The sequence below is a fragment of the Mastigoproctus giganteus genome, chromosome 4 (assembly GCF_048544385.1).
Source record: "Mastigoproctus giganteus isolate SK-2022 chromosome 4, ASM4854438v1, whole genome shotgun sequence".
In the NCBI taxonomy this organism is placed as follows: domain Eukaryota; kingdom Metazoa; phylum Arthropoda; class Arachnida; order Uropygi; family Thelyphonidae; genus Mastigoproctus; species Mastigoproctus giganteus.
The window spans coordinates 156,437,613-156,463,396 of NC_143578.1; the positions used below are offsets into that span (position 1 = coordinate 156,437,613).

The 25,784-nt window shown below is 38.6% G+C and overlaps 1 protein-coding gene across 3 annotated transcripts in view; it reads right to left on the reverse strand.

Annotated features, from left to right (window-relative positions):
• Positions 1–25,784, reverse strand: part of LOC150087130 (uncharacterized) — a 98,757-nt gene that overhangs the window by 67,222 nt on the left and 5,751 nt on the right. For 2 of the 3 annotated variants that reach the window (XM_090372982.1, XM_090372980.1), the window contains exon 1: positions 3,287–3,505. The exons of the other annotated variant lie outside the window; for it this stretch is intronic. In XM_090372982.1, the coding sequence (XP_090229108.1) occupies positions 3,287–3,304 (18 nt within the window). In that variant the 5' untranslated portion in view covers positions 3,305–3,505. Of the gene's footprint in view, positions 1–3,286; positions 3,506–25,784 lie in introns of those variants that run through there. 3 annotated transcript variants of the gene reach the window in all.

A 25,784-nucleotide genomic window follows, 5' to 3' on the forward strand; every position in this document is an offset into this window, starting at 1 on the left:
TTAAAATACAGTACTACATCATTAATTGGTTGGGATAAATTTTGGAGAAAATAAATGCAAAGAGTTTGCTGATGGTCCAAGAGACTTCTTGTATAAGCTTATACACGCGTCTTAGTTTCTCACCAGGAAATGGAAATCTAACCACTAGTTTAATGGAAGAGCGCATCAAATACAATTGTTCTCAACCTTTTGCAAAAATCCCTTCACCAGGAAATTTCCTCAAATCACAGAGAAATTCTGTAAATGAAAAAAAAGAAGGAAATTTCCTCAAAACTGGAAAAGTACAATGGTTGTGAGAGATGGTGTTTTTTGTATATACAGTGTATTCAAGTTGGGCAAATAATAATAAATTGCAGACCCTATTCTGAGTGGGCTTTATCACCGTTTCAGAAAACGCCGTTATATAAGCCACGCCATTTACATTTAATGATAGTAAGCTTGTTTTTGAAACTTTCAAATATTCCAACAAAGGAGAAACAGTAGAAGAACTTAGTTTTATAGTTAATTGCATTTAAAATTTAGTAAAATGTGCAAGGCCCTCACGCATAGTACAGTGCAAATATGTACCGTCCTCTTCACACCGCGTGGACAGAGCTCAATGACACGAAAAATTTCTATGGGCTTTTGTTCACATGGCTGAGGTAATCCGTCTCAGACGAAGATTCCAGGGATTTTCCCTCCGAGAAACTCACGTTTTTCATCCAGCAAACAGGAAAATCAATGACAGAACACACGAAATTTACAGACGTAATAATAGGCGCAGTATAGTCTAAGTCGCTGATGCGCCTAAAACTCTACAACAACTACACACAAAAGATTCTGTTTGATACCAGACACTTCGACCCATTTCATCCTATGTGCTATTTCAGGTTTCTGCGTATCACTACAGCTTCTTCAAACATATCTTTTGATGCAATGTAGAAAGTGAAATTTCTAGGATCCTTGAATAATGTTTCCAGTAAATCATGGTTCACACTATTTTATTTAGTCTTGGACCGTAGTAATTTCGAAGCCTGATTTTAGCAGTTATTAATCCGTGTGCTAATACAATAAATTTAAAATTTAGTGGTTATGAATCGCACTATCAGTTAAATCCTGTAGTTAAGATTTTAAGTGACCTTTTGGCGATATCTATCGCTTAATGACTTCGTTCGGTTCGTTTCCATTTAATTACCTTTGCTGCTTTTAAATAAAACAGTTTATTTTCAATTTCGTGATTTTGGCTTTGACTATCTTAAAACTGCAGAGCGCTTGTTTTAATGTTCTTACGCTTTTTTTTTTCATTCTTTATTGCAATTTCGATAATATCTTCAATGAAAACCTTATTTTATAGTGTATCGACGTTTGTCTGCTTGTATTCCATTTTCCTGTGGCACTAGAGTTTGCCATGCGAATGATTATGTCCAAATATCTATACGCATTGCCACATGTTCAATTTATGGAATGGACATAGTTGTTCTATAATTCTGTGACTCTTGCATTGTTTGGAGTAATTTTTCTCCATGGGTTTTCGAAAAATTAACTTCAATCACTTTGTACCACATTTCTAATGTTGAGGTTCTCGACTTTTCATTGATGAAAACAAGGTCGATAAGCAATGCTATTTCATCATGCGCTATTCAAAGTGCGTTTATGCCACTGTGATTCATATCACGTGAGTAATATGATTCACACAGTTAATGGGAAGATTACTTACTGGCGATTGCGTATTACTCGTATTTTACGAATGACAGACTCAACTGCTCGAAGACTGACTTGAAATATTATTAATGAAACCAACTATGGTGTTGTTTTTTATTCCTTGTAGAGCATTTTTGGAAAGTGAAGAAGGCGACCATATAATTAAACGAATACTCTTCAGGCAATTCCTGAATTTATAATCCAGAAAAACATACCCCGAGAGGCCACTTGAAAGTGTCTTGTAAATATTTGCATTTAATTTCATTTACAAACACTACTACACTGATTGGATCCACCATTACTGCACCTGCACTCATGATTACGAGATTTTATATAGATATGCGAATCGTTCAGCGTACAACAAAATTTTCAGATTGGAATTAAAATGCTGTGTAATACAACTTATTACATCACGGTGACTCTGTTATTATCCACCTGCCTGGGATTCCCTGATAGTCATCAAGGAAACACGCAGACACGACTCTACTCTGAAAAAGAGTTATACGAGGATGTATTCTGCCCATTTCAGTGCGTAGCTGAAAAGAAGACTAATTTTTTGCTGTGGCAAACATATATAAAATAGGAAACGGGGAAACTCAGAAATACTTTCTATAAGCAGGCAGCTTGTGTCTGAAGCGCCTAAGGGTGTGAAGGAGAAGCCAGAGATAGCATCGTATTCTGCACTTAAAGGAAAACAGAAATTGCCGAAGATTGTAATAATGATTATGGGAAGAGCAAAGGGTACGGAGTTATGTCAAGTGGGTGGTTTAACCTTTGAGCTTGCGACCGCACCTGGAAAAAGACATAAAATTGCTCGTCACGAAGGATGAAAAGAAAGATAATTTTGAGTGCATTACTCAGGGAAAATCGTAAACAGGACGTTAAAAAAAGAGGAAAATTGTTTGAAAGAAATGTACCTCTGCGCTGAACTCAATAAAAAAAAAAAGTAGAAGTAGAAATTGTAAATAATGAACCACTAATGATGGCTATTTTTAAGTATGATGATAAGGAGAAGTAAGTCTATATTTCGCTTATCATTTTAATTTTTAAGACAATGTTGAAGTTCATTGGAAGTCCATTTCAGTCATTGAACGTAAATCTGAAGTATCATGTTTTAATTTTTATTTTCTAAGATAGTGTACATGAATTGATCCCACAGTTGGAATAATAAAAGTTGTTATTGAATAGAATGCACTTAAACACGTATAACTAGAAAGAAAGAGAGAGTACATAAACAAAGTACATTTTCTGAACTCATTAAACAAAAACCCATCCTCGTGGCATTTTATTAATGAAATATTACCAGTTCCCAATGAGGGTAGATTTAAGACGTGTAAGGTTACAAATTAATGTGCGCAAAAATAAATAAATAAAGCTACCGCAAAGGATCGTTGGTTGTTAAGTGCATTTGCTATCTGTAATTCCCGCGAGGTACTTATAAGAATCATCTGGTAAGATCGTTATGAAATCACAGCATAAACAGTAAAGAATAAAGAAGCTAACTGCAAGTTTCATTAAATAGTTTCATTAAATTAAATACTTCAAGTTTCATTAAATTAAATATTCCCAGTTATGACTGCCAAAGAAAAAGGAAAATTTCAGTTACCATGTGAAGGGGAGCCATCCAAAACAGGTTAATCCTCTAGTAAACCCAATCTTTCCGTAATCCTCACCCGACAACGAACAGGTGTTCTTCATCCCGCAATCACATGCCTACACGGGGAATGGATCACGAATGGATACTTTTTCCATCTTCGCCGCACCTGAAGGCGGCGACTTTTCTTAGAAGCACCAGCGGAACGCTGCCAAAAGGAACAAGTAAAGTTGGCACATACACACATACACACGTGAGTCCGTCCGTCCCGCGCGCCGCGTGCTAGACAATGCAGTGCGACGATCGAAGAGATCCGAACCGCTAAAATCTAACGACTCAAGGTCCTCTGACGTCACCAGTCTCAGTGTCACGCGCCACCTTCACTTTCACCCAACACCAAGCAGGAAGGTGCCGCCCGAGGACCAACCGGGGTTCAGATTGTTTCCGTTACCTGTCGCAAGAGGACGTACGGCAGCGGCACCGAATGTTCGGGCAGGCTACAGTTAGAAAGCAGCAACCTGTCGGAGCAGACCCGTTGAATGGAGTGCATCCCAACAGATTGGCTCTTTACCCGCTGCTAATGAATGAATGAATGAACACAAGGGAAGGAAACTGCGTTCCCCGCATTCCCTAGACCTTTAGCAAAGGAAAGAATAGTGAGACCTTGGATGTAACTTTCTCCAGCGCGGAGAGAGACAAGTACAGGCTCTTTCAAGGTCTAATTGCAGAAAAGATGCCGTCAGCGAAGCGAGGCAACTCCTTCTACTTGCGAGGAATTATGGGTGGGTTGGAGCAGCGTGTAATGATGGGATGGAAGAAATGTTCACCCACCGTGGATAAACGGGACTCGGGGAAATGTGATGTCATCTAGCTTTCATCTGCAGTGGCCACAACAGGTGGCCTTTTGTGTTATTGCGGTTTCTTATTCCCGGCTGGGTCTGACGGAATGTGGAGCAATTTGCGTGACCACAAAGATAAACTCGCGCAGGAAAAACAACTGGGCGCACGTCCGTCTTTGCTCTTTGAAAGTAAGCAAATATCTGCCTTTTATACAAGTGGCCTGATAAGATACTACTTCTTATGTTCACTGTTATTTAGACACTCGTGATTATAGCAACCGAAGATTAACGTAGAATGGAGATTGCAAACTGGACTTCGTGCAAGCTGTTGTATATGAGCAAGGATTTGTAAGTTTTAAATATCTATCGTTGAGCAAACCAATCTAGTAAATAGGCTCAATTCGACTAGTGTGCAAAAGCAACACTTCAAGTGCGCTGAAGAAGAAAGTGTTTAAATGTTGAAAAGAATAAGATTCGTTTTAGAAATACGCGATCAGACAAAGTCTCTACAATTCTGCATTCCGCATATTTTCATTAGTTGTTTCCAGGATGAAAGGTGGACAGCAGAAATCTCCAACTTTTCAAAAAAACTAAAGTTTGAGTAAAAGGGAACCTTTATTTTAGGTAAACCTATCCTATTTGGAATAAATATCAAGAGTACACTTAAACTGAATAATGTACTGTATCTAACAAGAATTAATGAAGAAAAGCCTCATTTAATACATCGCTATAAAAACGAAAGAACAACGGAAACGTCCTTCGACACGGTTGTTTGTTCCGGTGGATGAAACTGCCTCACCCACTGATCAAAAAGGACATTTAACTCCCCTTTCCCCCTCCAATTACATATTCTCTACTTACGAATAGACTCCAATTTTTTATGTATTTCGTAAACTAACTTCGCGCTGTCGCAGTACAGGGTTTGTTGGTTGAACTCTTATCAAAATGTAAGTGAAAAGTGTAATATGCTAAAGTTAATTTGCTAATAAACAATAAAAGGTAGAGAGACCACTCCTGATAATTCTGAGGACTATTACTAAGGTCCAAAAGGCTTAATACACAAATCAATGGGCCAGTTTTCGTATTTCATCTAGAAATTTGGGAGTGTGTGTGGGGAGGAAGGGGATTGTGAACAAACAGCTGAATACGTATGCTGCTGATCATAAGGTAATCCAGCGATTGGCTCTCTCTCTCCAGTTTTAAAAATAAATTTCTTCGAAGAGTTCAGTGAAACATAATTTTATTGCTTTTAAGTCCTCAGCCTGTTCGTAACTTGAATACCAAATGCACAACATTATCATTTAACATCCGTGGTCAACTTTATATTATCATATAACGTCTGTACGATTATTGTCAACTTTTAACCCTTAAGGCCATCTTGGCTGGGTCTGGATGCAGTGTTATTGTCATACGGAAGTCATAGTGGACTTTTGGGTGCGCTTTCGACTTCTAAAGTCGTTCGCGTTAGTGAAATAGTGCATAGCGACGTACAGGGTTATGAGCAAAATTGTACGCATTGTATCTAATTATGATACCGTCTTGTAAAATACTTTGGGTCCAGGGCACTCACCAGGGCCACACGCATATGAAGCAGCTATAAAGATGCGAACTGCCAACAGAATGTGAGCCGTACTCACATATAAAATTGTTAATAGAAGCTTCACATCTTTGACCGCACTGAAAAGCTGGTTGCTCGCTGCTAGTTTTTTTTCGCAGTGAAGTTTATCAGGATTCATTTCCTGAACGCTTAGTCAGCCCAGAAATAAAATCGCGTAAAGTTACTCTTCAACTTCCTCACTCACAACAAATTGCCACTTTAAATAAAGGAACGCCGGAAACTTTGGCCACCCTGTTATCTCGCACCTAGTTACCAGTGAAGCAGGTAAGGCGCACAATGATCTATAAATCACGCCTGTGAAGAGTTAAGCACCATAAGACTAGATATAATACCCACTATAGCGCAAGGCTCCGCTCTTTTAGCTACGTTTATAATGTCCTGTAGTGTCTGGCTGTTACTTCCCCTGGTTGGGGAAGTAGCAGCCATGGTTTCAGTAATAATCAAAGATTTCTTTATAAATTAGCATAACGTTTATCGAGAAATCATAAAACATACGTCATCGTTTCTAACAGAAGGCTAATTAAGCCACTTCAAATATATGTTCATAACCACTTGGCTGCACTGTGAAAGCATGTAGAATCATATCTCGGTTCGCTTTAAACTTTTGAGTGGCAAATAAGGTGAAGAGAATCCTTCATCGAGAGATAACAGGGGAAATATATATATAAAATATTGTCCTGTTAACAGTAAACTAATTAAATTAAAAGTCTCACTGAAATTCAGTCCGAAGAGCATTCACGTAATGTCTGACATAAGATGATACTGAGGAAAATCCCGGCTCTTTGGCACTCTGATTTATTGTGAAATTCGTTGTATTATGTGGGAATTTAACTTATTGACAGTAAAGTATAATCCGTTGTGAATTATAAAAATCAATTTATAATAATTCACGTGGTTCAGTTTACAGTACTCTTACTAAACATTAATTATTTGTGCATAAATGCAAGGTTCATAACAGATGTTGTATGATGTGTCTTATCTTGTAAATATGCGGGATATTTAGAAGGTATTACTTTTTATGGTATGTGAGATATTTAAAGTGTATTATCTTTTTACATACTCAAATATTTTGCTACTTTTCATTGAATTATTTGTAGTGATTCAGTGTAGGTTTTTAAGTGGCAGCCACACATGGGAGGCACGCTCATGAACGAAAACATTGACCACCCCTGTTTCCACGAGTGAGTGCATCCTACAGCACTTTTAGTGACTTCACCGACTGTCGCAGCATATATAGTAGCGGCACGGTTGTGCTTGTAATTTTGTTAGTAGGAAGCCCGTGCAATGGAGAAAGGAAAGTACCTGGTAGAGTTTGAATGGAGAATGACAGTGGCGTTAGGAAGGCCAGAGTTAGCACCTCAGCAACCGCAGGCATTGTCGGCTGTTCGAGGGCTATGATAGTGAAGTTGTGGCGAGAATGGTCCGAAAAGAGATACATAGCATGCCGGGACGAGAAGACTAACACTGGTTGACAGCGAACGGCTGTTGGTACGTGCTGTCTGGGACGACAGACAGCTCATGATCCCTCAGTTAACGGCAGACTACAGCCAGTCCGCACAGAGAAACGTTTCCGAGCACACCACCCAGCGGACGTTCCTACGGATCACATCAACAGGTCGCCTACAGAGTAAGCGACCTGTTGATGTGCCCATGTTGACCGACCGTTATCGACGCGTCCGCCTGCAGTGGGCAGAGGAGTACGTTTCTGGACATTGGACGACTGAGAAAGAGTCGCCAATCTGATGAATCAAGTTTGCAGCTTCATCACGCCGATGGACGGTGAACAGCTATAACTAGACTGCACTGTTGGACGAAAACAGGCAGGCAGGCGACAGTGGTATCATGGATCTCTCATCCTCATTGAACACACTCTCACCGTCAAATCCTACCTCATTATTCGGACCAAGATTTGCCCTGCATGGTGACAGTTGTCCAGATGGCACTGGACTCTTTCAACAAGACAACACCCCATGTCACGAGGCCCGCATTGTCCAGGAATGGTTCAAAGATCCATTCCTGGACAAAAACTCCCCTGACCGCCAAATTCCCCCGACATCAACCTCATCGAACATTTGTGAGGTTCGGTGGAACGCAGGATTAGGTGAATTCTGATTTCCACCTTAGGACACTTTCTGCGGTCTCGTGGAGTTGATGCCACTCCCGGCAAAATGCGACCCAACGCTATTAGATAGGTGGTCATAATGTTTTGTCTCTTGAGCGTTAGTATTGTAATAATATACAGGTTATTATTTTAAAAGTTCACCGAACGAGTGCAAGTGATAAAAAAAAAAAAAAAAAAAAATAGACGGGTTTAGAAATGATTATGAAATGGTAACACCTTGAAACACTAAAGGAATTTGGGGGACGGTAAATCTAGCGATCTGGGCGGCCACTACGATATGAGTTAGTCTCAGTAAAATTTTCTCAAAGTTTCTGTGGTTACTCGCACTGTGTGGCTAGTCTTATCCTCTTGAAAACCGATTTTTCTTTCAGCTGTCATATTGCCTTTAAAAAATAACTTTATTTCGTTTTGAACGGATTGGGTCGCCGTTACCTCATGATATATCAAACTGCACATTTTGAGGAATGTGGAGTGCTTTCAAGAAGTGAATGCGAGGTTGTCACTGCTCCAGACTTTCCAGTTTAGACTGTGGATGTCCATAGTCAAAACTGGAAAGGCAAAATACAGTATATATGTATTATTCGGGTAAATTTCTTTGCAGCTAATGAGCCAGTTTCAGTAACTTAGTCTCTTTGCGGCATCCTGTAGTTTAGGTTCATGCATTAGTGGAAGTGACACGAACTCAATTTAAAGTATGCTATCTTCTTAAAGCGGAACGACCCGAATCGTGTGACATTCCCATTTTGGAGGCAGTGTGCGTACTGATTTGCAAGAAGACTGCACCATTGTTTCTCTTCACGCCTTTTAAAGTCTCATCCGGCAACCTTGTCCTTTTTCTCTCGTTCTGTTTGTTTCCAATTGTTCCAAATTCTCGAAATTTGTTAATGGTTTTGGGAGGATCTTGTTGGGAAATCTTTCGATGAATTCTCTACGATATGAGACTTTGTGCTGAAGTAATGTTCCACCAGAAAAATCCGATATCGTATATGGCATTATATGTAAACGTGCAGGAAGAGACACAAACGACTTTAAGTGGTGCACATTAGAAAGAATACATGATAATATGTGCGTTGATAAGCATGCGCACTAAAGCACAGTTATTCCTTTTATTTCAGTTTTAGGGCCTAAACATTACGTTTTTTAAGAGTAAATTCGAGGTATTACTATATCTCGTTCTAAGTCCGAGACAGTACAAAAGAGAGCCTGAATGTCATTAACGCCAACTTTATTCTTAAACTTGCTACTACTTATTTCATTTTCATTATATTAAAACTGTTTAAATACTCTTATAGAACCGATATATTCTGCTTTGTGCCAAAAGCATGAAAAAGGTATTTTTCTTTACTACCAATTGTTTCGTGAGGTTTGGATTATTTATTTATATTTGAAGTACATAACACACATTAATTTCCTGCCCACTTTATCATCGCTGAAGATGAGACTTTTTTCCCCTCCCTGTAAGTTGTTACGATATTTTCATAGACACTAGTGTCTGAATAAATTTTGAGTGACGACGCATCTGCGCTGAATGCAAGCGTTCTCTCCCTTGATCCAATTTTTTGTGGGAGTTTCTAAACTTAGAAGATCCCACTACTTCGTTTGACTCGCTGTCTGTTCTCCTTCCATCTCACTTGCCTTGGGTCAAATATCTGTCTTGCGTCAATCAATCAAATTTCATTTTAGTGTCTCTGAGGGAGATCTTCGCCACCTCAGAATGATTAGAGGTGATGATGATGGTTAAATTGCCCAAGGAGATGGGTGAAAGTGAACTCGCTAAAATTGAAGGGGAAAAAGCTGTTATTCAGATATTAGTACCTTTGCTCTCCTATTATTTCTCGGCGCTGATTCAAACAGTGGTTAAACATAGTGTTTATCAGGAGGGTGTACAGTGAGGCTAAGTTATCAAAAGGTATTTTATATTGCTTAACAACGAATGCGCTGTTAAATGGTTTAGTAAAAAGCCTGTCTTCTGAGAAAAATTGGAGAAACTTGGTCATTTAGACTGCGAACTGTGGGAGAAGGCTTGAAGGGTTAATTGCAGTACATATGTGGCAGTCAGTTTTGCTGTGAATACTTTGCTGTGCTAATTTCGTAAATTTCTTCTTTGGCGTTTCAGGTCTTGTTGTTAAGACCAAGACGTTAGTTAATGTACAATGCGAAAAATTTCAGGCGCGTTAACAAATAGTAATTCGTGATTTTTTAACAAAATAAGACAACCCATCAACTTTGAAATGGATCAGAGCTCTTGTTCCGAATTTATAGTAATATTTCTGTAGGTGGAAAAGAAACGGGAGGCCAACAGAATATATATTGAAAATTTGATAGCAACTAATAGAACATAGGTTGAAAATTCAGGCCTCGATCCGATTTTTCGTTTTAGAATAATATGCGAAATATACTTTCATTTGTATGAATAGATTTTTGTGGTCGAGGGAGTTGGGGGGGAGACTATGGTTGAACTGAAAATGTGACATCGCTTAAGCTTTTTCTTATTAAGTAATTTAAGTAGTGGTGCATTCCATTTTTATTTTAATTAATTGATCTTTTCCCTCTTTTCGTGATTAACTGAAGTGAAAAGTAAATACAGTTATCTCCTTATCAATCACTAATTACTAAGATTATAACTTTTCAGAACACTTGATAAAATTCTATAGTTTTATTCTCTTCTAAACGAAGACGTTCAGTTTAATTACAACTGTATAATATTTATTACACTTCTCCCATATACTTTTAAGTGTCTTTTTCTCTCTACCCCATGTACCATGGGGTAGAGAGAAACGATACCATGACCACGCGTCTTACATAACAATTATACACGAAGCGTTATTTTAATCTATGAATTTCTTTTTAACTTACAATTTGTATGGAAAAAATTACAGGGTTTCTGTTTGTCCAGTTTTAATGAAATTTAGGGTCCGTCATCCGTCTACTGGGAGTCGACTTTTACATGCGGACGGACATGGTGACAATATACGCTTATGCGGCGTCTGAAAATCAAGAGACATCTTTCTAATGAATAAATTTCATGTCTTGTATACAATACACCACATTGAAGATCTCAATTTTGTTTTAATTCTTATTAGATGTATGTCAGGCACGCACGCTCATAACCATTTGACTGCGCTGTGAAAGCAAATGATCCAGAATCGCTCTGCAGGTTTCTTTAATCCATACTTCAACTCACTAAACTTCTGATTAAAAAATAAGGTGATTTTCAATAGAATAGTGATCACATTATCCAGAAAGCAAGTTCAATTTTTCTGAAAGGTGGGATTTCCCACTTGACCAACATAATCTGCTGCTTAAAGTGATAAACAGTGAGGTAGTAGACTCCACAGGAGTCTACTACCTCATTGTTTATCACTTTTTCCGCCTTTGATTTTCATCTACTGATCTAAAAGAGACAAACTCGTCAGTGACATTATTAAACTTACAAATAAGCTATTCTCTGTAGCTGAATTTGAAGAAGAACCGACTTCAAATTCAAATTTAGAACTATATATATATATATATATTCCGAATAACTTGAAGAATAACTTTTAGAAGTTATTTTTATCGTTTGGTGAGATGATAGAGAAAAGATAATTGCTTTTGAAGTGAAAATTAGAATAATAAGAAGAGCTAAAAGTGGTGAAAGCTTGGCACCTATTGGCTGTGAGTTAGGGTTATCACGCTCAACAGTAAGTTCGACAGCAGAGGATCAAGTGTTCTCCGCCCCCTCCAAAAAAAAATCCCTACTCCGGTCTACGGATCAAGAGTTTATATTCATCTTTAAGCAGTACTATTGAGAAGAACCATGACTCAAGCTACTACTGCCAACGGGAACGAAGCAACAACTCTCACGCAATTTTAGAATGATATGACATCCTTACTGCAGTAAGAAACATTGCTTCAAGGTGGAAAAACATCAATCAACCCATTATGACGGGCTATTGTAGAAAACTTTGACGCAGTCTGTTCATGACTGAAGATTTGTAAGAAAATGTCAGTGGAAATTTTAGATATGACGAACACCTTAACTTGAATTTGAATACCGAAAATGTGATTCAGTTGCCAAGTCTTATGGAAAAGACCTCGCGACCGACGATTTTATTGAGTTGCAGACAAAAATGCAAATCGAAATAGCAGATGATGAGGAATCGCAGAGGATTCCGATCCCAATGTTGAAAGAAGCAGTAATTGTCAGAGGCCTTCGTGATCTCACAGTTTGCTATGGTTCTTTATGATGACAAAGCAAAGCAACTCGTCACCTTTCTTTGAACGAATTTTTAAAAGACGATTAGTTTATCAGGTATTTACGCTAATTGTATTTATTCATATTTCATTTTTTAAAAAATCAAATTATTCGCAAATCTTCGGGAATGTATTTCAGCAAGTTGCGTAAGTTTAAAATTGGAAATTAAAGTTTGGTTAGCGTGCAGTTTTCGAACAACGCAATGCACACATTAACCGAACATTTGGTATATTTATTCAGTACTTGAACCGACTGACAGAAGAATTTGATTTCTTCGATTTTTCTTCGCCTACATTTAAGATAGCGTGTAGATATCCAGATAAGGGAGCCAACCAGAAACGAAATAAACTAGAGGCTGATAGATTCTATAAAAATGTCACCCCTGTTCAAAAAAAAAAAGCATTTGCAACGATGATGACATAAAAAGTACGTTCCTTAAGAGGAAATAGAAAAAATTGCTAATTCTGTGTTACGACACAGAGTACGTGATAGAATCTATAAGTGGGTGGAACCACTTACTATTACTGCGTCCCCTTGGCAATCCACATTTGGTAGTGTACACAATTTCAGTATTGTATTATTTCGCATATAATGTAGGACGAGATTGAGGAATGTATTACATATTCAGTTTAAATGGAAAGGTAGGGAAAGGCAAGTCATTATTCGTTTGCGTGAGACTGCATTTAGAGTGTGTTCAGGTGTGGAGGCCACACTTTAAGAAAGGTATAGAACTTTTAGAAAGGGTTGAGAAAAGGGTAACAGATTTGTGAGTGGCGCTGATCGATGTCCATATGAATAACATCTTAGAAAGCTCTGGCTGCAAGGCTTGGCAGCTAGACATCTTAGGAGAGTCGAGACATGATAGACGTATATAAGGCCCTGAAGAGATCCAGTAAAATGAAAAGGAGGTATATATATATATATTTTTTTCAACTGTCAGCCTAGACTACTGAAATGAGTTGCCTTCAGTTCATTCCAGCGGTCTAGGTTGTTCGAAGTTGAGAGTTTGGTAAGTTCAAAGCGAAATTAGATATTTATTTACTTATTATATACTAGACGTTCCGCGCCGAAAACTGGCATCCCCACCTATTATACAATACCATACTTAAAAACATAGATACACGAATCAACTTAGAGAATACATAAATACCTAAATACACATAATTGGATAGACACTTTTTGGTGATGGGAGAAGTGTGAGTGATGGATTTTTTTTTTTTTTTGGCAGATACTAAAAAAGACCGATTCCTTTGCGCCATTTAGCCATTATTTTACTAATACTAAATGAATAAGCCTAAACACGCTAAGTCATTTAAGACTATTTATTATTAATATATAAATTTATTATTAATTTATTATTTTTTATTAATAAAACGAAGAATCATGCTCAAATTTATCTACATACTACGGGAGGAAGACCAAGCTTCGTCTGCCACCCGCCACCACAACAACGAAGATGGCACAAACACTGGAAAAGAGGTTAGTCTTCACTGCCAAACTCCTCACTGGCCAGATATCAACTCCAAACATTTGGAGGAGCCCACAGCCAAGCCTAAGATCGTCACCTGCACTTGTGGCTCACCACAATAGGATTGCACTCACTGATAGGTTTCTCCCCAAACTGTGTAGATGCTGACTTTGATAGACAGATTCAACTTCATCAAGGCCTTCTTCGGCCATGATCCCTGACTTTCTAGAAGAGGATTACCGTGCTCCCATTTCCATTCCCTAGGCTCCATGAATATAAATCAAACTGATATTTATCACTTTTCTATACTCCTTAACGTATTCATTATTTTATAGTCTGTTTATTCAAGCTCCTATATGTGAATCCCTGGTGTTGGTCGTCGTGATGGGATATTGTATTGTATGCAATTCTGTACTTCACAATAAAGTTTTATTTTGAAAAACTGAAGAAGGATTTATTAGTATTATTCCTAGTAAGTATTAACATATTGAATTATAAAAATAAAAGCATCTAGTTCTTAATGTTAAACAGAAAGGACATTGTATATCTGCACTTCGCATATCAAAGATACTTGTTCACAATCGATACACGTGGATGTATGAATTTGTTTTCTCGGGTTACCCTAATATGCAATATTTAAAATATTCTCTTTGTACGACTGTGTAGGCCAGGCGTTTATAAGTAATTAATTTGACAAGAATATTATCATTAGCCACATTTAGCGGTCACGTGAGTTTGAATTGCAGTCAAACTCGTGTACTGTTGCACTGATCACTCAGCTCCGTCAGACTAATGGGTACTGAGGAATGATTAAGAAATAAAAGTAGAAGAGATCTTATATATTATAGCTTTTCCGATCATTTAATAAAAATGGTATTCATTTTAACAAAGGAGGTGCAAGGGTCCTTGCTCAAATTATAGAGGTACGGGGAAACTTCTAAGAATAGAGCATCCATTGTAAATTTAATTAGTAGCATACGTCATTGTATAAACGTGTGCCTTGCTTGAGGGGGCACTATGGGACGTATGCAAGGGATTTATCCTGGAAACTGGACCTACAATAACTACCTCCTGTGGTACTAGCGCATTCTGCCTTGGGGATTTGTCGCTGTGTTGTCTGATGCAAAAGTGTAAGCTCTGGCGTTGAGTTGGGCAACTTAGAGCTTGATGGACTCCTCCTTCCCATTTTAATTCCTTGGTTGTTATCTACCTGATAACATTAGGGGATATAACAGCCAATTCAATGGATGTACATTCAACTAATCACAAATAGCAACGTTAAGAACGGAAAGAGAAGTTTTATCACATTGACTAATAGTCAGTGGACCGAAAGAGTGCCATAACTAGAAAACTTTTCACATACGTGCAGTGTTTTTGGCACAGGAAAAGCAATTATTTGCTCCTTGTCTTCATGCTGTTTTCTTCCTAACATTTTAACACGGGCGTTATTGCTGTTGTACTTCTGAAGATGAGGAATGGGTGTACAACTATGAAAAATGCAAATGTATCAGAGTTCATTTCCTCCAAAACAACAGGAGTCGTCTCCCAGAGGATGAAACATAAATTCCTCTAAACTAAAGAGCCACACACAGAATTCTTAAAATTTGAAAACAATCTGAAATAAACGAGGGCAAATATTTGTGAAAATACCGAAAATTTAAACAAACAAATGGCTATCAGATAGTCCGGTGAGAGAGAGAGAGAGAGAGAGAGAGAGAGAGAGAGAGAGAGAGAGAGAGAGAGATTGAGGTTATTTTTTTAATGAAAAACTCCAAACACGAAAGATATTATAATCTATGGTACTTATTACTGCGCATAGGTTGAAGGTTGAGAAGATAGAAGATGCTTGTTGACATTAGACTTCAATTTCTGTATGTAAATACGTGCGAGAAAGGTTGTCCCAGAAAATGGAAGGTGGATTAAATGAGGGGGGGGGATTGGTGCTGTGAGTTCGAAGTTGGACAGTAAATGTATGTTGACTGATTGCAGCACGTGTTCGAACTGATTTGGCAGAGGAGGAGGGAGAGAATTACAGATGCATAGACTCCATTCAAAAAAGAGCAGCCAAGTTAATTAATGACCCTTCTCTTCATAGTCTCTCCTGCTTGCGTTTTAGAAGCCCGAGAGAGAGAGAGAGATTTTGAGTGCACTACCCCAGATGAATATTCCATGGTAGGCCAGATTTGATTTTTGTACAAAGTGAATAGCGATTAGAAGAAAAGAAACGGCAACAGCGAAAAAGCAAATCCAGTTTTAGGAAGCAATATTTGTGATGTGCTCTTGCCAAGAGAGATTAGAAGTCAGGGAAATCCCTAATAAGAAATATGTGATCTTGTCTAGAAATATAAGTGAAGATAAGCATAAGAGCAGTAGACGCCATTTTGCGAGATATATGGGACAAGACTGAGTTTTAGAAGGATAGAAATTAAGTTATCTTTGCACTTTATACAATTATCTCGAGAGTAGAGTTTACGGAATTGGTGGTGTATATTCGAGAGGTTGAAGCTGTTTCTGCAGGGCAAGGCTTCTCAATATGCTATCATCATCAAAAACTATGGATGGGATTTCCAGTCAATGGAAAAATGTCATTAATATACAAGGGAGAAAGCACTGAAACATTAGAAACACTACCTTTTTAGTGAAGTTAGCAGATAGAGAGCCACGTACCCACAAAGAGCAGTCAAAAAGGAAAATTGAATACCCAATAGAGAAAATTAAATGAAAGCTTGTTCTGAAGACCTTTCTGCCACAATCAAAAGTCTTAGAGATGGTGAAAAGTATCTGCTTGAGTTTCAAATATTTCATTGAATTTGTCCATAGATGAGTAACACAAGCCAGTTTATCACCACTGACAGAATCCATATGGCGATTGTTGATCAGATGGAGGGTTTCGAGATAGCTTAGGAGTTGGCAGTTAATGGGTTTCACCATTACTTTGGAAAGAGTACAAAAAAGTGCAATGGGGCAATAATTATATGGGAGCGGCTTCAACTTTGTTTAAGAACTGGGTGAATATGGGCAAATTTTAAAGCAGGAGGAAAGTGTAAAAAGGCGATAGAGGACAAGAGAAAGCTCATGAGAATAAATGGAGAGATCTCATCAGGACCTGGAATTTTCTTGGCATCAAGATTGTTAAAAATTCTTTTGCCACCCTTTTCAAGAAAGACCACAGGAGGAACTGAGTGGAGTGTACTGGGAAAGGCAGGAAGTGTTTTACCAAAATCGTGAATACAAGAGTTAGAAAGAAACTAGAGTGCTAGTAAGTCTTTAGCTAAGGAGGCAATAGAACCGTCTGGTTGGTACAGATAGGTAAAATTTGTAGTCAATAGCTTTAGCATGAGATCAGAATGCTCGAATACATTTTGAACAAGAAGCAAGTTTTGTACTCTTAGCCTGTTCAGGGTCTAGTTTGGTTTGATTAATATCTGCTTTAAAATTGTAGCGAACTTTAGAGTAGGCAGAAAATGAACCTGGAAAGTTGGATGCGAGCCATTTGCTATATTCAATATTCTTATCTTTAGCAGCCTTAGTGCATTTCCTGAAAATTAAGTTTTAGATAAAATACGAGGTTTTAAATTAGAGTGTGAAATACAGGATTTCGTCCCTAGAAGAATAATTTCACTGACACTATCTGAGCAAACATGGATTTCAAAAGATTTAAAACAGTAATCCAGCGAAAGAAATGAAAAGAAGAATAGAAACCTCGTAGATCATCCCATTTCGCATTTTTAATGCTAAATAACACTAAACTGAGAATGGCTGTGAGAAAAAGACACTATTGGAGAAGAGACTATCATTAAATTGTGATTTAAAGTGCCTAGAGGACTATTCAACACTACTGTGTACTTTGGAGGGTTGTTCGTGAGAAAAAGATCAAAGTGTTGGATGAATATTTAGGATTGTCTGGTATTGTGATGGGTAAATGAGGTAGGTAATTGCAAGTCTCAGCGTCTCAACCAGCTAGAAAACTGAAGCCAGCTGGATTTTTGAATGTTAAAATCGCCAAGTAAAATTAACTCACTGTTAGAAAAGTTAGACTGGCGAAATTAGAGTTTCAATGAAAGGAAGTCAAAGCGTTCAAAGTGATTAGTGGAGTTGGGACAACGATAAAGGCATACAAATGAATTTGGCAGAAAGATGTGGAGAGAGATTTTAAGCCAGAGAAGATTCCAAATTATTGAGTTTTGGTCAGGGAATATTAGAACAGACATATGCATAAATACCACCTTTGAAGCGAAAGGTACAGCGAATAATTTAGACAACTGATATGAGCAGTGTTGGGAAAACCGATAATTGGGATTATGCCAGAAAATGTGTGTGGGCGTGGCAGACTGTAAGTGGAAATGAACGCCATTGAGAGTGGAATAATACTACACATATTTGTGAAATGAATGAGGAAGTTTAGATCTTTTCGTAAATAAATTTGTGCTTCTGTTGATTTGATTATTCATGCTGCTTTCGGTAAATGAAGTAAAAATAGAAGGGGCAGACGTTGTATGAAGTAATGAAATTTTTGGACTCTCTCTCCAGTCACTATCTGGCAGAGTAGCAGCAGCGAGGTTATACATTAGCTGATCTGGATGTCTCCTTGATAGTTACCAATAGGTTCGTTTTAGAGCAGTATCTTAAAAAAAACATCAATCCTGCTGCATGATGGAAGGGATGAGGGTTGTCAGAAGTTTGCTCTGGAGACTAAAATATTAGTTTCAACACTTCAAGCTTCAGTAAGCAAAATGCTGATATTGCATCGGTTGAGAAGAGTCATCTACCATCATAGAGTACGGTGCACTTTCCCTATGCAAGTTAATTTTAACAAGTTTTTAATGCTCACACCTCTTCTTAATTAATTAAGAAGGGAGATAAGTTCCTAGTGAGACAGAGGTGCGGCATTCCTCTATGCGGTATGGGCACCACCCTCCACCCCTGCTAACGTTGATTCTCTCCTGGTGGTCATTTTCAGGTGTTCATGAGCAGTAGTTCATGAACACGCAGTATATGTAAGGTTACCCGCCATCGTGAAGGTGCAAGTAGAGGATTTAATTGTCGCAGGACGATCGGACTTCATCGAACTTCAGTCCACTTGACTCACAAGGGGTCACCCTGAAAGGTAGTAAGCCTTACTTTGTTATATCTGAGTGCGTGAAAAAAGCCTCAAGGACCAATGATTACATGAAGGAAACGTCTACTTCCACAGAAATTTTTTGGTTGCTTACTTGTAAATAAATCTTCACATCTCGATGCATCTATATCCCCCCCCCTCCAAAAAAAAAAACATCTTCCTTCACCTGCTAGAGCTGAACACTGTATTAACACCGCGCCGCTCCCCATTAACCTGGCCTTGATAACTTCAACTTGATCTAACCGCTGCTACCATCTTGTAATTGCTTCTTCATCATCACCTTCTATACATACTCCCATCCTCACTCTTAGTTATAATATTATCGTCGGGAAGGTGCACATTCCTAATGTGTTTTTCGTCTCAACTGAAGGAAAGGGCCTGATAAGAACAGTGGAAACAAGTCTAAGAAACAAATCTTGTTATATGAACCGGAAAACGCCGAATACAGATTAGAGTCACTATCCAAAGGACAGTGACTCTAATCTTAAGGGCATCAGAATCTGATGAATGTCATGCAAGGCAATTCGGTGGAATTAAAGAGGAAACTTCTAGCTGAGAAACTCTAGGAATACGAACCATGGCAGAGTTCTTACATATTATTCACTATTTATTATATGAAACTGTTACCTGCCAAAACTTTTGGCAACACCGCTAAGTTAGTTTAGATAATTACAAACCACTCTCCCCCCCGCTCAATTGCAGGAGATGGAAGGACCTTAAAAAGACAAAAAAAAAAGGGAAGTAATAACAATAATAATTAGAAAAGAAGAATGTGCATAGATATGGGAGACAATTGAAGCTCCAGTCCAAAGCCTGCCGCAGATAGAACTCTGTAGAATCATGAACTCACAAGGAGCTGGATGAATTCTAGAACATGAATCAGCACAAGGAATTAGAGCGCCCAAACCAGTACACGAAGTTGCCCGTGACAATCACAGCAATGCTAACACCACCATGAACTGCCAGGGACATCAACAGAAAACCAAAGATGTGGATTATGCCGAGGTGGGAATAAATACGAACCTTGATCCAGGAACAGAATATCACATCCTTGGCCACTTCCACAGAAACAGACTGTTATTCTGTTCGGTCACACAGCAAAATCCTGCATCTGAGAGCCTATAAACTATGTAAGCTAGCCTCGTTATTGATGACTCACACATATTCGCAGCTGAGTTCTGTAGCACCCAGATCCTCACCTTCAAGAGCCTGATCTGCCACAGTCATACTCCACCGCGAGGAACCCCCAATTTTCCCAAAGAACAGACTTATTCCTGTCAGAAGAGATGGAAGCCTGAATATGTGTTGTTAATGTAGAATGACACGTAAATCCAATGAACATGAACTCTTTATATTACGTAAATGTTACGTTTATACTCCGACAGGACCGCTAGATCAGTGGAGCTTCCAACTAATCATCTTAATGTAGTGCATAGTGTTTATGACCAAGCGGCACCGGGGTTCCCACAATGCCTCGATCAGTTCTTTTGTGTTGAATACAGTACCCTGTAAAGGCCAGATAATGTGAGTAATATGTGGTTTATGTAGTGTAGTGTAGTGTAGTGTTCTGTTGTTCTTCTGGCCTTTTAGAATAGGGGCCTGTGGAACACCACCAATCACTAGTTACCACACCAGACGTGGAGAACCCTGGCCTCGTCTGAGCTTAGAGAGAGCCCTAAAAAAAAAAAAAAAAAAAAAATGTTGCAAAGAAGCGCTGGAATGACAGTTCGAACTTTGGAGGATGTGTGTAGGTAAAATATGGAAGGCTTCCACCAGAAATTGAAAGAATAGGGAACTGAAGGAGAACCCCTGCAGAGGCAATCCAGCCTCCACAGGGTGAAGCGTTAAGCGCAGCAAACGTATTTAGAGTTATAGGGCCCACCGAGCGAAGCTTTGGGACAGGAGGTGGGGAGAGCATAGGCAATGGCCGAAGTTTGATGATGGTGGAGGGATTAAAGTCATAGGACCAGAATGCACCTATATGGATATTCCGGTCTCAAACTGGAAATAGAGAAATGGAGGTGAATCTAGTCCGGCAGTTGAAAGAAACTCTGACAAGAGGGTCGAAGCTATTATACAGGCAAAAGATGGCCTATGTGCTTGTATTAGGTTTATATTAATATTTTGGATAACCTTAAGTTCTGAGGTTGAAATAACAAAAAGTAAAAAGAATCGGAATGCCTAAATTTCTGGAACTCACCTACCGATTGCTTTTTGAGAATGAATGAAATTAATTAAAAAGAGGTGTGACCATTAAAATTAAAAACTTATTAGCGCACAATGATCGTCGTAAGGGTTTTCACCATGTAAAATCACTATTGAACCAAGAGTCCGAACAGGGAACTTTCGAGTCATCGTCAGTTGGTTCATAATGATAAAGAAGGAAATCTGAAAGTTCCCTGGTTCAATAGGGATTTTATTGAAATCATTATTGAACCAAGTGATTCTTGTTCAATAGGGATTTTATATGGTGAAAATCCTTATGACGATCATTGAGTAAGGTACACTTTCCCTTGTGCAATTTAATTTTAGCAAGTTCTTAATGCCCACACCTCTTCTTAATTAATTTCATTCATTGACATACAGCCATTCGAGAGGTAAGTTTTATTTTTTTAAAATTAATTTTAAAAAAGTGTTTTTAGGAAGCCAAGAACACTTTATACACTAACAGTAAAATATAACGAATGGGAGCATCCAGTGTTTCAGGAAGCTTTCAAAACCGCATTGACCTATATTGACCAGTTATTATACACTCCAACTATTTATAGCTTTCCTAGGCGATGCACTTAAACTTGTGAAATGCTAGCTTTGCAATAGTCTTACTATTTTCTTGTCACATTTGAGCTAGCTGCACTATATCACACACTCGCGCAGTAAGTGAACTGCGTTACCTGCTGAACAGGTGTAGCAGTCCCAGAATTTCGAGATCTACTTCCAATCAAAACAGACAGGGCTAGTGGACGCACTTTAACCTTTCAAATCTCACCTAGTCACTGCATGATTATGGATTGTGGCCACCTTCTCGGTGTCTTGTCGATGCCATAAAGTACTTGGAACGTATATTTAAAGATCTTTCTGTGGAAATTAAGTGTGGAGATTTGCAGACTTCCTGTTTGTGAAATAGTGACTCTAACCACTGTGTTTAAGTTACCTTGCGAAATTTTTCGTGTGAATTACGGGGTGAAGAGGCGCCTGTCGATAAGCGAGTTTCCTCTTCTGGGTGGCAACCAATAATGCCGTAATCTCCCCAACGAATTCGTCTATAATTTGCACCGTCAGCTATTTTTAAGCGTTTAACCCATCTTAAAGGTGCACATACGTGAGTTTTGTGATCTCGTTTAGTATGCTTATAGAAACCATCCCACAACTCTTCTGGAAACAACGTAGAAGATAAAATTGGCGAAAGGACCCGAACGTAAAGCCAGGACGTGAATATCATCAACTGATAAGATTTAATCATCATATGAGGAATCCAGAGTTCCTTATCCAAAACTCAGAACAAGAATTAGTTGTTCGAACAACATTTTCATGTAGTCAGGGTGATAAGCTTTACTGGGTTTGAATGTCGCGTTTCCCATCAGATCCACGGATGTTAAATCTGGTCTGATAAGAGAAGGTTATCCCGGGTTAGGCCTTTTCACCAATTCCTCTCATGGAATCGGTGAATAACGAGATCGATATGCTTTCAGACATCACATGACAAGGCTTCGTCGGACAGTTCTTTCACTTGCCTTTGCACCAGTATGTTTCTTCGCTTATGGCTTTTAAGTCTGTGGAACTTATATGGCAATCATTTAGAAGTCAGTCCCGCGTTGAAGTACCCTTTCGCTTGAGATCTATTCCAGACTTTTCCGATATCACGTTTCTTATTTAAGAATTCTTGACGCAAAAGAATGATTACATCGAATTTACTTCCTGTAAAGAGCAATAATTACACTTTTCTTCCTCGAACTAAACTGCCTGTATACTGTTATACATATGATGATCCGTCTCACTTATATGCATGTATTGCATATAAGTGAGAAGTATTTCCCATGAGACAATAATATGCTAATATTAAAGATGAATGAACTGATGCTTTCAGGTGAAATAGGTTCTCGCGTTCAGAAAGGTTCACATGCGAATTATCTTATTACGTTCATACCAGAGTAAGTTAATTAATAAAACTTCAGGGAGTGATTCAATTTTGTGACCTCTACTCTCTCAGTGCGTGTTCACTGCCCTACAATTAACATCAACACCTACACATCCATAAATAACCTTTATTTACGGGCAAACTAACGTGTGCTGAAATCTTTAACGTTTATAACAGCTTCTAGTGTAACACTCTTCACCAGTTTTTTGTAAATATCCTCCAATATTTTCCGCAATTCGGCCTTCAAAGCGGCGACCAATTCACCTGTTTTTTGGTTAGCTCCCCCCACATACTCAACGATCCAATTCATCCCAGAGGGTCTCTATATGATTGAGGTCAGGGTTCTGGGATGGTCTATCAAAGTTTTCGACGCTGATCTCCTTCAACGCCTGTCCGTCACAACGCGATCAGTATAACATGGAGCGTTGTTCTGCTGATATCGGCATGAGCCTACCTCGAAGTGATTCCATTTTGTTCAGGACACCTAGACAGACCACTATTCATAGTTTTGTCCAAAACAGAAATGGTCCCATACTAAACCATAAAAAAACAGTCCCAAACCATCAGGCTGCTTCCACCAAACTTCATTGTCCGGACTATACAGTCCAACAGGTAGCTTCTTCCGGGATCCGCCATAATTAGGCACAACCATCAGATTGGTAGACCATGTACTGTGATTCTTTATTCCAAAGACTTCTTTCCATTGGTCTATGGTTCAAGAATGGCGGGCCTTACACCAAACTAGACGACGTCTGGCATTAGTCGGGGTAATTAGTGGCTTGTGGACGGCTGCACGGCCGTGGTAACTCATCATGCAGCGTCCTGTGCACTTTGCTGATGTTGGCAAGTTTGTTACAAGTGAAATAATGTCGCCTCAATACACACCGGCCTTCAGTCTCACTGTGGGCCGGTGTGTATTGAGATGAGTGTGTACTGTCGGTTGAAAAACCGAACAACTCGCGTTGTAAAATCCTATCTCCCCCGCCTGATACTTGCTAGTCTCGATTGAAGAAGCCTTTAGAAATTCTTCCAGTCTGTGGACAGACTCGAAGCAAGACCTCCAAACGAATGACAAGTGGCGAAACTACTGTACCGTGGACGGTACGTGGCTAACATACAGTTTAAGAAATCCATGTCATCAGAATTTTGTTAAACATACACAGTACAATTACCTCCTTCACTGTTTGCAGTCCAACTGATTTGGCCGTTTCTGTGTGACCAATGTATAGCAGGATGCAATATATAGTATTTCAGATGAATTCGACGGTCGTGCGTGAATCTAAAGCTATATTCCTGAGGCCACTTGCGAGTAAATGGGAAAAACCATGGAACTGAAAAAAAAAAAAACATACTCGTATAGGATCTTAATTAGGACTACACGATTGTATGCGAGCATTGTCTAGTTGTTATGTCACTCAACTGACACCCACACAGCTTCCGTTCGGAGCCATACCAGAGGCTCTGTTGTCATATAATGCTATCCACGCACTGAAGATGAAGCAGTGTTCGGACGGTCGCCACCCACTTTGGTTCTACATGAAAAGTCAGTGGCCGCACTTTACTCTACTAAGATATGGATGTCATGCAGGCAAATGAAAGAGATAAGTGAGAGTCTTTCGGTAATAAATAAAAACAGGCCGTCCCATTAAGAAAGATCCGAAGTCATCATAGCGTTCCACTGCCGTCTCACTCGACCTACAGAACTTGTTTCGTCGTCAAGACTCGTCCGTCACTACAGCGAGCCAGGACTGCGTTAACGACATTTTAAACAGACCGCGAAGTTAAAACAATCTAAAAGAAAACGTTTTTTTTTTATTTTCACTATTTTAGTTAGAAGTGAAATTAAGTTTATCATCACTAAGAATGCAGCAGTCTTCTTGCCTACATTGTGCTTCATAGCTAACTTAAAATGCGATTCGTTCAGTGTTATCGGCACGAATACGTTTTAATATTACTGTTAAGAATTCCATTTGTAATATAAATTCATTCGTATTCTTCTGCTATTCCATTTAAATATTCCGTTGAATCTCAAAATATCCCTTTCTGAAGATGTATAAATCTGTGAGGACAATGTTTTTCTGCTGCAGTGAGCAGTAGCTTGATAATGTCCTTTGTAGCCTCGATATCCCAGTATTAAAACAATCCTCTCTAATTTGTTTTATGTTGATACTATAAGAGAACTGTTTTACATTAGCTGCAGTCATTTAACGCGCATCAGGTTGAAGTGGTCAAATGAAATACAGTTACGCACGCCAAGTGTTCAAATTTATTTGATCCCAAAAAACACGTAATATTCTTCAAATCAAAATCTAGTTAACTGTTAGAAAAAAGATGCGCTCTATTTAGATGAAACTTTCTGAATGGGAAGCCATAAACCTGAATGTCTTTAAAAGCCATATGTCAATTGTTTTGATAGCTCTCCCAGACAAATTTAATTTTAGGAATTGCTTGCGTTATTTTATTTTTCCCTTTAATTAAACAACTATATTATTCCGGAGTGTCCCATTTATCTCCATTGTGGCGTTCCCTCATTCAACTCAAATATTACCTTTGTTTGCCCGTTTCTCTAAACCACCCTCTCGTGAGATCATCCACTAGATGCAGTTGGATATGTTTCATTACTCGTAGCGTTTTGATATTGTTTTTGTCTTCATACAGCGCTGTTTACGAAGACCGCACCTGCTATTATACCACAAACACTGAACAACCCAACCGGAATTGTGAGATATTAGTGTAGTGTCAGAAATCTAGGTGTGGCGACATTCAATTTGTAATGGGCAAATGTAGGTGTAAGCAACAAAATCTATTTCATTGAATCCTATGCAGGATTTTAAAGTAATAACATAAAGTCACTAAGATGTGATGGAAAAGAAGAAAGTACAATGAAAGTATACACACACAATTCTCAGTTATTAACTGTCTAAAGTTAGTTCGTCAAAACACTGAATTCATATTGGAAAATTGATTTATTGTGA